At 46.0% G+C, this 12,719-nt stretch overlaps 1 protein-coding gene across 1 annotated transcript in view; it reads right to left on the bottom strand.

Moving 5' to 3' along the window:
• The window catches only part of LOC121867020 (tyrosine-protein phosphatase Lar-like), a gene marked incomplete at its 3' end in the record, with an annotated part of 225,917 nt that overhangs the window by 81,581 nt on the left and 131,617 nt on the right, over positions 1–12,719 (bottom strand). Inside the window, 2 exon segments of the mRNA XM_042366766.1 lie at positions 347–488; positions 1,416–1,540. Of these exon segments, the coding sequence (XP_042222700.1) occupies positions 347–488; positions 1,416–1,540 (267 nt within the window).

Raw genomic sequence — 12,719 nt, 5'->3', positions numbered from 1 at the left:
CCTATTACCCCCTCCCTACCCATGGGATTTCACTCCCCCTTGTGCTTGAGTCTCACCTCAGAACACTTCACTACCCCTTGCTCGAGTCTTACCTCAGAACACTTCCCTACCCCTTGCTCGAGTCTCACCTCAGAACACTTCACTACCCCTTGCTCAGGAGTCTTACCTCAGAACACTTCACTACCCCTTGCTCGAGTCTTACCTCAGAACACTTCACTACCCCTTGCTCGAGTCTTACCTCAGAACACTTCACTACCCCTTGCTCGAGTCTCACCTCAGAACACTTCACTACCCCTTGCTCGAGTCTCACCTCAGAACACTTCACTACCCCTTGCTCGAGTCTTACCTTGGACCTTGACGAACACATCCTGGGTGACGAGGCCGAGGGTAGACTGTGCCTGGCAGGTGTAGTTGTTAGACTCTTGGATGTTCTCGAGTACCAACACGTTCTTGGTGATCAGGTTGTCCGTCAGGTCGATGGCGGGGCCCTGGTGGTGGGGAGAAGAACGGTCGTCAGATCAGGTCAAGACACAAAATTATATAGGGATATTAAGGAAGGAAGAGTGATGTACAAGGTCAGTTCAAGTTAATCAGGTAAAAAACATATAGGGTTAGTTCAGGTCAATGTACGGAGAGCGTTATACAAGGTCAGGTCAGGTCAGGTCAGGTTAGGTCACAAAAATATATCGGTCACGAGAGGAGAAGTGATGTACAGAGTCAGGTCTGGTTAGGTCAAATAAAAATAAATAGGCTTTCCACGGTTACTTTAGGTCATATGAGGTCGTTGTGAGAAGCAACTAACGACAACATAAAACATGGTCAAATAAGATGATAAGATTTGCTACTTAATGGCCTAACTATACATGCTGGGACCCTTGGGAGGAGCCATATATAGCGGGGTCAAATTGGGTCATTAGCAACTTATGAAGAGGTCGAACTATATTGATGTAGTTGATCTGAGGGGCCTTGAGACCATCAGGACAGGTCAGGCCAGGTCACCAAGGCTATTAAAGATATTAGTGAGTTAGGCTGCCTTCAAATGACCACCTGAGAATACACACACACACACACACACACACACACACACAGTCATGTATCTCTCAACACTTGTATATTCCTGCACCTAGACACCTGCCTGTATGACCACCTGTGAAGGGAGAGGAGCACTTGATTAATTCAGCACGTGTCCAGGTATAACACCTTTAATAAGCACCTGTCAGCAACGATATATCGAGTAGTGAGTGTATTAACATCTATGTACGTGAACCACTTCAGATAACACAGGTTTTTAACACACCTGTACATGAAACACTGTAATTAACCCGTAGCGAAAAGATGAATCAACCTACGAAAGGCCGTCACCCATTTCCCATCACCCATTTCCCACTACCTATTCCCCTACACCCACTACCCACCTTCTTCCACTGGACATAGGGCATGGGGGAGCCGACGGCGACGCAGGAGATACTGAGGGAGGCGCCGGGCATGACTTCGTAGATGGAGTTTGGTGCCTTACTGAACCTGGGCGGCACACGTCGAACTGTGGGGGGGAGAGATAAGGGTTAGTCTTACAGTCACTGAGAGAGAGAGAGAGAGAGAGAGAGAGAGAGAGAGAGAGAGAGAGAGAGAGAGAGAGAGAGAGAGAGCACAAACCTTTTAGCTCGTGTTAAAAAAATACTCCAACAAATTATATATATCCAATAAACTAAATAAATAAGAAATAACAACATAGAAAAAAAAAACATTGAAATGCCCAGAAAACAATAAGTACAATTTAAACCACAATAAGATATATTCAAAGCAACTGATGAAATAAAAAACACGACATCTTCAAGATCTCGTATCAACTGAGAGAGACAGACAGACAGACAGACAGACAGACAGGCAGGCAGAAAGAGAGAGACAGACAGACAGAATCGTCGAGAGTCAAGTGTGTGTTATGTCGACTACCAGAGACGCCCTGACACTTGCAAACTAGTTTTCTTCTCCCTCAAGAGAGACTTGTGAGACGGTGGCAAACGAAGAGACAGAATCACGATGGTTGAAAGTGAGAGACGAGGAGAGAGACAAAATTCCAGATGCGGCATGAGACAGGGTGAGATTTTTGCGTCTCTAATTTCGGAGTTGGGAGGGCGCATGAGCTCGTAGAGACGGGGGGGAGGAGACGCCCTCACATAAGTTCATTCCTCCTCCCTCCCTCCCTACCAGTCTGTCTGCTTCCCTGTCTGTCTGCCTCTCTGGTTCCTTCCCTCCTTCCCTCCTTCCCTCCCCCATCCCTCCATGTCTACCACTCTCCCTCCCTTTGCTCTCCCTCCCTTCCTCTGTCTGTCTGCCTTCGTGTCTCCCTGGTTCCCTCGCTGTCTTTATGTCTGCCCCTCTCCTTCAATATCTGACTCCCTTCCCTATTCCCTTCTTCCTCCTGTCTGCCTTGCTCCATCCCTCTCCCCCTCTTTGCCTCCCCTTTCTCCTCCTCCTTCACCACCACAGGGTACAAACTAACACCCACAGGACACCGCCAGACACGCCCAACGCTGAGGTACTGACAGTAAACCAAGTCTCACCCCAACTGATCCTGTAGTTTTGGAAAAGTCGGACGGACGGACGGAGGAACAAGTACCGTACTGGATAAACTATTTATTATTATTATTATTGGCGAGGTAGTGAAACACGGATACCATATACCGTAGAGTTTATGACCACCTTGGTATATTTATCATCAATCATCATCAATTAAGTCATAAACTCTACGGTATATGGTATCCGTGTTTCACTACCTCGCCAATAATAATAATAATAATAATAATAATAATAATAATAATAATAATAATAATAATAAAAATAAAAATAATAATAATAATAATAATAATAATAATAAAAATAATAATAATAATGATAATAATAATAATAATAATAATAATAATAATAATAATGATGATTGATATGGTTCGACAAACTGACAGACAGACAGACAGACAGACAGACAGACAGACAGACAGACAGACAGAGACAAAGAGAGAGAGAAACAAATAGACAGACAGATAAGATGGTTAAAATCAATAAAAAAATGAGAAAGCAATCACAGACAGACAGACAGAGACAGACAGATCGACTAAGTGACAGACAAGACAGACAGGGATTCAATTATGTCTCATTTTCTCCCCCAAAAATAACACAAGAGTTTCTCCTCCCAGTGTTGTGTGTGTACTCTCTCTCTCTCTCTCTCTCTCTCTCTCTCTCTCTCTCCGGATACTGGATCTATCTGTCTGATTGTTTTCTTCCATATTTTTATTGATTTATCTGTCTGTCTGTCTCTGTCTGTCTGTCTCTCTGGCTAATGTATCTTATTCCAAAATTTTTATATAATTTCTACATTACTTCATGACTACAGGAGCTATTTAGATGGATGGGAGGAGTATGATGAATCAACGTATTTTAATTTACCTCTCTCAGGCTATATAACATATAGTATAAACAGAAGATACAACACAAGGCTAAACCAGCTCTATTATTACCTTCTGTGACGTCACTAAAACCAATATTGTCTAATGTTCTTTTGGTTTATTTTGTTTTAGTTTCCATCTCAGAAAAAAAACCTTATCAGAAATAAAGTGGATCACGTTGGGTTGGGTTGGCTTAGGTTGGGTTGGGTTAGCTTAGGTTGGGTTGGGTTGGGTTGGGTTGGGTTGGGTTGGGTTGGGTTAGCTTAGGTTGGGTTGGGTTGGCGTTAAGGTGTTTAATCATCAGGTGAAACAAACTAGGGTGGTTAATCCTCACGTGACCTGAAGATTTATGTGACATCGATAACCTTTTTAACGACCATTTAAATTACCTTCAATGTTGACTATACTCCCGAGTCGTTTGAGTATATAAAACACACCAACAACAGGGTACAACACGACACGTCACACCACAAACGAGTTACAAACGTCAATAACAATCCCACTTCTACGTCGTAAAACGTTCACTTGACGTCTTGGATTATTTACAAATTTACGAACAGACACGTGTGGATAAATGACTAGTCTTGGTGTTGACGGCGGCTGGGTAAATTATACAAAATAAATCTTGTTCTGGTCGACTGGTTGATGAGGTACTGTGGGTGGGCAAGTGGTTATGGCACTGGGTTAAGTGTTGCAGGGGTCATTGGTTCGATTCTCTGTTGAGGGTGTTGGTTAGGTTAGGTGGTGGTACTGACAGTGGTTAAGAGTATTGGGTCTTCAATATTCTTAACTACTTGATTGGTAAGTCAAACATTCATGATTCACTGCGATTTACAAAACCCTATCTACTACGGATCAACACACACACAAAGGTGTGTTAGGAAGCGTTTTTAGAAGTATAATCTGTATAGCGTATAGACGGCAGACTTTGGTGGTTCTGTCGGTGTATAATTTCCAAACTTTGGTGTCATGTGCCGTGTATAATTTTCAACAACGGTGGGCGCGACAACAGTGTGTATAATTTACAAACTTTGACACGGCCAGTGTTGTATAATTTTAGTTGTTTTAACCTCCACGACACCGCCCTTAAAGCACTCCCACCAGCTGCTGAGTTGCTGCACTCACACATTATACATATATATATATATATATATATATATATATATATATATATATATATATATATATATATTTATGTGCGTACAGTATATAAACAGCATTACATAAACACACACACAAAAACACATGTTGACAAACAGACACAAAAAAAAACACTTTTCGGCAACCAGCAGTCAGCGCCTATCTAGAGCTGTCAAGTAAAACATTAATATGACAGGTACCTGTCTATTGACCACGCTAAACCCCCTCTACTTTTTTCCCGGACAGGGCGGTGTGCTTGGGTGACGCGAACGGACTGAGCACAGCCTTACCAGAGACGATATTAAAAATCCGTACTCGGCTCCTGAAGTCTCACACGAACGTCAACAAATAAATAAATACTGCAGCATTCTCCCCGGCCGCCGCTATCTGACGTAAGAAGAGAGAGGCAGAGAGAGAGAGGCGAGAGAGAGCGAAGAGAGCGAGAGAGAGAGGCGAGAGAGAGAGGCGAGAGGCAGAGAGAGAGAGAGCGAGAGAGAGAGAGAGAGAGCACCACCCACAATTCCTCGTCTAAGGGTTTAATGTATTCCTCACCACCCACTTGGTTGTGAAAGTAATGGAGTAATATTCTTAACAGTGGGAGACAGACAGTCATAGAGACAGACAAAATAGATGACGTGATATAAAAATTAAACTGCAGGTTGTTACAGAAAGTTTTAATTATGCGTATCGACTGGTGGCTGCCCAGTAAACACATTTAACCTAACTCTGATAAATACATGTAATTTCGACACATGACACACCTGTAAATAACCTGTAATCAACATGTCATTCCATTTTTTTTTTAATATTTTCAGTCTATTTGAAAAAATATATATATTCAGTTTTTAAATAATTTCCCTTCAACTGACGTTTCCACTCGGTATCAGTGTTCTAAAATCTCAGCCAATCAAAACCCTGGATACATGCCACGAGATCAACCAACCGCTGTGATTGGCTAGCAACTTTTTTTTTTCCCCACCGCATGGAAAATATAGTTTACAGCCAATAGGAATGCACGTATTAAAACAACACGTGAAGAGACGAGCCTCGGGATTGGATGTTAGGTGTGTGTTATGGGGTGAGTTTTTAATTAATTTCGTCCGTTGTCACATCCGATAAGTCGACATTTACGACCAAAAATAGACTTTCTCAATATACTGATGAGCGATAATTTCTGATACAATTCAAAATTCCTGGACGTAAAAATGTAATCACGTCTAAATAATTCAAAAGAAGTATATTAGGTTATTAGGGAAGAATAATTACGATTAAATTATTATCAGTACGAAGACGATCATTTATCATTATTATTATTATTATTATTTACCTCTCAAGTCTACGTCCCTTTTTGCTCTATACCACCTTCCTTCATTCCTCCTCCTCCTCCTCCTTACCGCTTCGCTTCCTTCTTCTCCCCTTCTTTCTTATTATCTGTATCTTCCTTCCATCCATCCTATCCCCTTTCCTCCATAGGTCCTCTCCTTCCTTCTTCCTCTTCCAAACCTCTCTTTCTTCCTCCATACCTTTCTCTCTCCTCTTTCTTCCTCCATACTTCCTCTCTTCCTTTTCCCTATACCTCCTGTTTCCTTTCCTTCCTTCCTTCCTTCCTTCCTTCCTTCCTTCCTTCCTTCCTTTTTCTTCCTTCCTTCCTCCTCAAGGTGAAAGGTAGTCAGCTGGGGCGGCAGACAGACCCTTCAGAGTGGCTAGGGCGGCAGACAGACCCTTTCAGAGTGGCTAGGGGCGGCAGACAGACCCTTCAGAGTGGCTAGGGGCGGCAGACAGACCCTTCAGAGTGGATAGGGCGGAAGACAGACCCTTCAGAGTGGCTAGGGCGGCAGACAGACCCTTCAGAGTGGCTAGGGGCGGCAGACAGCTCAGAGTGGCTAGGGTGGCAGACAGACCCTTCAGAGTGGCTAGGGGCGGCAGACAGACCCTTCCAGAGTGGCTAGGGGCAGACAGACCTTCAGAGTGGCTAGGAGCGGCAGACAGACCCTTCAGAGTGGCTAGGGGGCAGACAGACCCTTCAGAGTGGCTAGGGCGGCAGACAGATTCTTCAGGGTGACTGGGTGGCAGGGCTTATTGGGTGGGGCGGCTTGAGTGGGGGCTTGGGGCTGGGTGGCGTGGCTGGGTGGCGGGTGGGTGGTGGCTTGGGGGTGTTTGGGGGGGAGGGAGGCACTGTACAACCAATCGGGGCATCTGCCAATCCCACCGGCATCGGAAAAGTCAATTTCACAGGGGCAGCTCACGCCAAAACTTTGATGCGCTATTGTCTCTACCCGATTGTTCTCTTCTCTCTCTCTTCACTACCCATTAACCTTTAAAGTCCTACTATTCTCCAGCGCCTGACGTACGATCGCCAGGCCTCTACTCGTAGTGGCGATCTTACAGGACGAGTAAAGCGGCAACATCAAATACAACCCAGACGAGGTGACAAAACAGTCGACCACAGCGAAGAGCTTAAGTGCGGCGGGGTTTAGCTGCGGCTGCGAAAGTGTTTAGCTTGTGGTTGCGGCACGGGTTAGCTGCACTTGGGGAAGCAGAGGTGGGGAGATGAGGGGTTGGAAGGGAAGAATGAGGAGAAAGGAGGAGAAAGGAGGAAGGAAGTGAAGAAAGAAGGAAGAGGAAGGGAAGAGGGGAGGCCATAGAAATATCATCTCTCAGTAGATAGGTGACAGATCTTTTTTGTCGAGAGGAGCAGGAAAAGGTAAGATGGGGGGAAGGGAGAGAGGGGAAGGTGATGAAGGAGGGAGGAGAAAGAAGAAAGAAGTGAAGGGAGGGAAGGAGGAAAAGGAGAGAAGTGGAAGGAGGAAGGAGGAAAAGGGAGGAGAGAAATGAAGGGAGGGAAGGAGGAAAGAGAGAGAAGAAGAGAGAGAAAGGGAGGAAGGGGTAAAAGAGGGAAGAGAAACCACAGATAGTAGTACCTCCCCCTCCTATTAGAAGGTTAATTGACCATTTTCACTGGAAGAAGAAGACGAAGAAGAGAAGACGGGGGGAGGGAGGGGGTAGGAAAAGGTGTGAGGGGTAAGGGTGAAGGTTTAAAGGTGAGGGGGAAACGTAAGGGTGAGGGGGAGGTAAGGGAATGAAGGGTAAGGGGGAGACGTAAAGGGTGAAGGTTGAAGGGGAAGGGAGGGGTGAAGGTGAAGAGCGAGGGATGAGGGGAGGGGTGAGGGGAGGGGTGAGAGGTGAGGGGGAGGGGGGAGGGGGTGACAGGTGAGGGGGTGAGAGGTAAGGGGAGGGTGGGGAGTAAATCGAGCCCATTAGTCAGGTGGACCGATAAACGGGATACTTCAACACCGTCCCCATAAACACTTCACCACCGGAACACCGATCACTTAATAAAAATAATAGGTGGGTGGACTTTAATTTTTCAACAAGAGGGGAAAATACTCCTCACGTGGGGAAAATACTACTCTTGAAAAAAATATTCCTCTCGTGGGAAGAAATAATATCCCTTCAGAGAGAGAGAGAGAGAGAGAGAGAGAGAGAGAGAGAGAGAGAGAGAGAGAGAGAGAGAGAGAGAGAGAGAGAGAGAGAGAGAGAGAGAACAACATTTTTTTGTAAGCGGGATAGAGGTCGGGCGGATGAGAATAAATATCTGAAAATGATTTATTTCATTACGGAGAATAAATATAACACGTTAAATTAAACACTCGGAGGGAGATTTATTTCAGAGGTGCACACACAGAGAGAGAGAGAGGAGAGAGAGAGAGAGAGAGAGAGAGAGAGAGAGAGAGAGAGAGAGAGAGAGAGAATCTATGCGACTTCTCTGTAAGTTGGGAAAGCGTTTAGTAACTATATATATATATACGTGACTGTGTGTATATACGTGACTGTAAGTGTATATACCTACATGTGTGTATATATCCACGTCTGTGAGTATATATGTGCGTATACACTGTTTGATACACTCCCAACTACCCGGGGAACATTTAGTGTACACATATACCCACTTGTGAGGGAGGGAGCATCTTTCTCTACGCTCCTGGAGCATTTGATCAATATCCGTGAACTCCCTTAGTGTTTGGAGGGGCAGGGAGGGGGGGCAAGAAGGGAGGGCAGGCAAGTAGGAAGAAAAGGGAGGAAAGGGGAGGGGCAGGTGGGGTAGGAAGGTGGGTGGGTGGGTGGGTAGGGAGGAAGGGAGAGAAAGAGGAGGAAAGGGAGGGAAAGAGGGTGGGAGGCAGGGAGGAGGGAAAGAGGAGAAAGGAGAATAAGAGAGAGAGAGAGGAACAGGAGGGAAGAAGAACGGTAGGGAGGGTGGGAAGGAAAAAGGAGGGGGACAGATAGGGAGGGAGAAAGAACAAGTAGGGAGGGAGAAAGAACAGGTAGGAAGGGAGAAAGAACAAGTAGGGAGGGAGAAAGAACAGATAGGTAGGTAGGGAGGAAGGGGGATAGGGAGGGAGGGAGGGAGGGGGATAGGGAGGTAGGAGGGAGGGAGAGAGAGAGGGAGGGAGAACTATCCCTCGTGCAGCTAGGGGGCAAAATATTTTTTTCCTCGGTCCCGTTTACCATAAAATACATTGAAGCTATGAATTTTCATCAGCTTTCCTAGGGGGTGAACAGCACGGCTAAAACAACCTACCTTTTGTCAAGTTGATTGTGAAATGCCTTTTGGCAAGGTTTACCCGGGAATAAAAGTGAAGGTTTCTGGTGCAAAATATTCGTTTAAAGAATAATAAATATAAAAGTAGTACGGTATATCACCTCTATAATGATGAGTTAGGAAACAAGTACGAAAAACAATAGAAATAATACTGTAATAAAAACATTAGTATTATTAACAAAAAAAAAGTTGACACAAAAATTATTATCAAAGATCCTTTAGTGCGGCTCTACACTACTCCAGGCAGCACATATAATAACAAAACATAAATACTCCCCGAAAAAAACAAAACCAGTCGATCAGTCCAGTCAGCTGATGCTAGCCTGACTAACGCAGCTTAAAATTACTACGTGATATCGTATTGGATAACAAGAAACGTCGATATTGAAGAGGAAACGCAATACATGTCCCCTACCCCTCCCCCCCCTTAACCTGTGACCCCCAATACAACAACACAAAATCCTAAATCTATTCACACCTGACAATAGATACTTTTATAAATATTAAATAAATAAATGAATTACCTGAAGATTAGACACCCCCCTCCCCCCTCCCTCCCCTCCCCCCCAGTTTCTCTTACCTTATTTTCATACATCCTAACCCAACCTGGTGAGGGGGAGGGAGGGGGTGTTAGGTTAGCGTTAAGTTACGTTATGTAGGGTTAGTTTATGTTAGGTTAGGTTAAGTTAGGTTAGATTTCGTTAAGCTTGGTTAGGTTAGATTTCGTTAAGCTTGGTTAGGTTAGATTTCGTTAAGCTTGGTTAGGTTAGATTTCGTTAAGCTTGGTTAGGTTAGATTTCGTTAAGCTTGGTTAGGTTAGATTTGGTTAAATTAGGTTAGGTTAGGTTAGCGTTAAGACGTTTAATCATCAACTGAAATAACCTGACATGAGGAGGTAGTGGGGAGGGGGAGGAGGGAGGGGAGGGGGGAGGAGGAGGGGAAGGAGGGAAGGAGGGGGGCTAATCATCATGTGTAATCCCTCAGCAGCCACACACACATCACTGGTCCAAGTCGTGGGTTAAAGCTGCAGTCATTACGAGGGTGATGGTGGGTGATGACCCCCTTAATGTTTGTGACAGTCAGTTGACCTTTGACCTCTCTTATAAACTTACAGTGACGGGGACATGGGAACATTTTTATATTATTTTTACTTTCGAGTGGGGTGGGTGTGTGTGTGGGGGAGAGGAGGGAAGGGAGAACTGGGGGAAGGGTGATGGAAGAAGAGGCGGGGAAAGGGGATGAAGAGGAAGGAGGGGAGGAAGGTAAAGCTGGGGAGAGGAGGGAATCGGGAAACAGAGGAGAGAAAGAAGGAAGGTGAAAGGAGGAAGAGGAATGGGAAAGGAAGGCGAAGAGGGGGAGGAGGGAAGGACGAAGAGGAGGGAAGGGAAATGGGGAAGAAAGAGAAGATGGGGAGGGGAGGGAAAGAAGGAGGAAAGAGAATGGAAAGGGAAAGGAGGTGAGGGAAGGGGAAAGGAGGAGGAGGGAAAGAGGATGGAAGGAGAAAGGAAGTGGGAGATGGAAGAAGAAGGGAAGGGGGAAGGGAGGACGGGAAGGGGCAAGGGAGGAAGGGAAGGGGCAAGGGGGAGAGAGGAGGGATGGGAGGGTGGAAAATTCGCTCGGTATAACAATACTAAATTTCATCTCAAATTTCTGAGTTGAATAAAATATTAAATATCTCGACCACATTTAATATTTGTACATTTAATTTTTGTTTCGTATTTTTTTTCAAAATTTATCGGAAATGAATAAAAAGTAAATGAAACTTTAGACAAAATATGATTTTTTAAACGAAATAATAATAATAATAATAATAATAATAATAATAATAATAATAATAATAATAATAATAATAATAATAATAATTAGGCTTAGGAAAGAAAGAAAGAATTCCACCCTTCTCCCCCCTCATCCTCCCCCCACCCTCCTCCCCCTCACCTCCCCCCACCCTCCTCCTCACCTTCCCCCCCCCCCTAAAAAATTCCGTTCATCAGTTAAGACCAACAAGCGGCAGTTCTGGACATCTTAAGGAAGTTCATAGTGTGTTTACCTGCTCATCTTTAATTAAACCCTACCTGTGTGATCCTCTCCCTTCTCTTCCCCCTCACCTACCCTTTCCTTTTTCCTCTCACTTCCTATCCTCTCACCTGCCCTTTAATTTCCCCTCTCACTTCCTATCCTCTCACCTGCCCTTTCCTTACCCTCTCACTTCCTACCCTCTCACCTGATCTTTCCTTTTCCTTCTCGCTTCCTACCCTCTCACCTGTCCTTTAATTTCCCCTCTCACTTCCTATCCTCTCACCTGCCCTTTCCTTACCCTCTCACCTGTCCCTTTCGTCTCTCCCATCCCTTTGGTCACCTCTTTCTGTCCGTCTCGCCTATCCTTTCCCTTCCCTCTCACTCCTTTCACCACTTCTTCCTCTCCCACTTATCTAGCCTCCCTCTCATCCCTCTCACCTACTTTGTTACTGAGGTCTCATCTATATATCACCACCCCTCCCCTCTCACTCCCCCCTCTCACTTTTACTTTCCTTCCCCCACTCTCTTTTCCTCTATCTTTCTCAGTATTCTCCCCCTATTCTCTCTACTTCCTCCTCCCTCTCCCTATTAATTACCCCACTCCTCTCCTACAATTCCACTTCCTCTCTCCTCTTCCTCCCTCTCCACTTCTCCTTTTCATTCTCCTCTTTTCCACTTATCTATCCTACTCTCTTTCTCTCTTCCTTTTCGCATCTTTCTGCTCTTCCTTCCTCCACCACCTATCCTCTTTCCCTTATCCCCTCTATTTATTTCTCTATCTCCTATCTCTCTCTCCTTTATCTCTCTGTCCCATCCAATATCTCCCCTTTCTTCCCCTCTCCTTCCTTTCCCTCCCTCCCTTTCTCTCCTATCACTTCTTCCCTTTTCTGCCCTCTCTCTCTCTCTCTCTCTCTCTCTCTCTCTTCTATCTCTTTTTTCTCCCCTTCATCTCCCACCTATTCCCTTCTTTATCTCCCCTCTCCCCACTCCTCCCCTCTCACGCTAACTCCCAAAGAAACAGAACTTTCTCTTCCAAACTCTTAGGACGGAAAAGTAGCCGCTGGACCAACTAATATTCCGTCTCCTTTACTCTCTCTCGGCCGGGGCTCCCACTCTCGGCCGAGACTCTCACTCTCGGCCGGGGCTCTCACTCTCGGCCTAGGCTCTCACTCTCGGCCGGGGCTCTCACTCTCGGCCGGGGCTCCCACTCTCGGCCGGGGCTTTCACTCTCGGCCGGGGCTCTCACTCTCGGCCGGGGCTCTCGCTCTCGGCCGGGGCTCTCGCTCTCGGCCGGGGCTCTCGCTCTCGGCCGGGGCTCTCGCTCTCGGCCGGGGCTCTCGCTCTCGGCCGGGGCTCTCGCTCTCGGCCGGGGCTCTCGCTCTCGGCCGGGGCTCTCGCTATCGGCCGGGGCTCTCGCTATCGGCCGGGGCTCTACTCTGGCCGGGAAACCCTCTCCTCTCGGCCAGGGGCTCTCCTCTTAGCCAGGCTCTCACTCTCAGCCGGGGCTCTCACTCTCAGCTTGG

This window comes from Homarus americanus, unplaced genomic scaffold (genome assembly GCF_018991925.1).
Source record: "Homarus americanus isolate GMGI-L3 unplaced genomic scaffold, GMGI_Hamer_2.0 scaffold56586, whole genome shotgun sequence".
Lineage (NCBI taxonomy): Eukaryota > Metazoa > Arthropoda > Malacostraca > Decapoda > Nephropidae > Homarus > Homarus americanus.
Note: the sequence above shows the minus strand (reverse complement) of the source record. Positions and strands in the feature narration are given on the sequence as shown.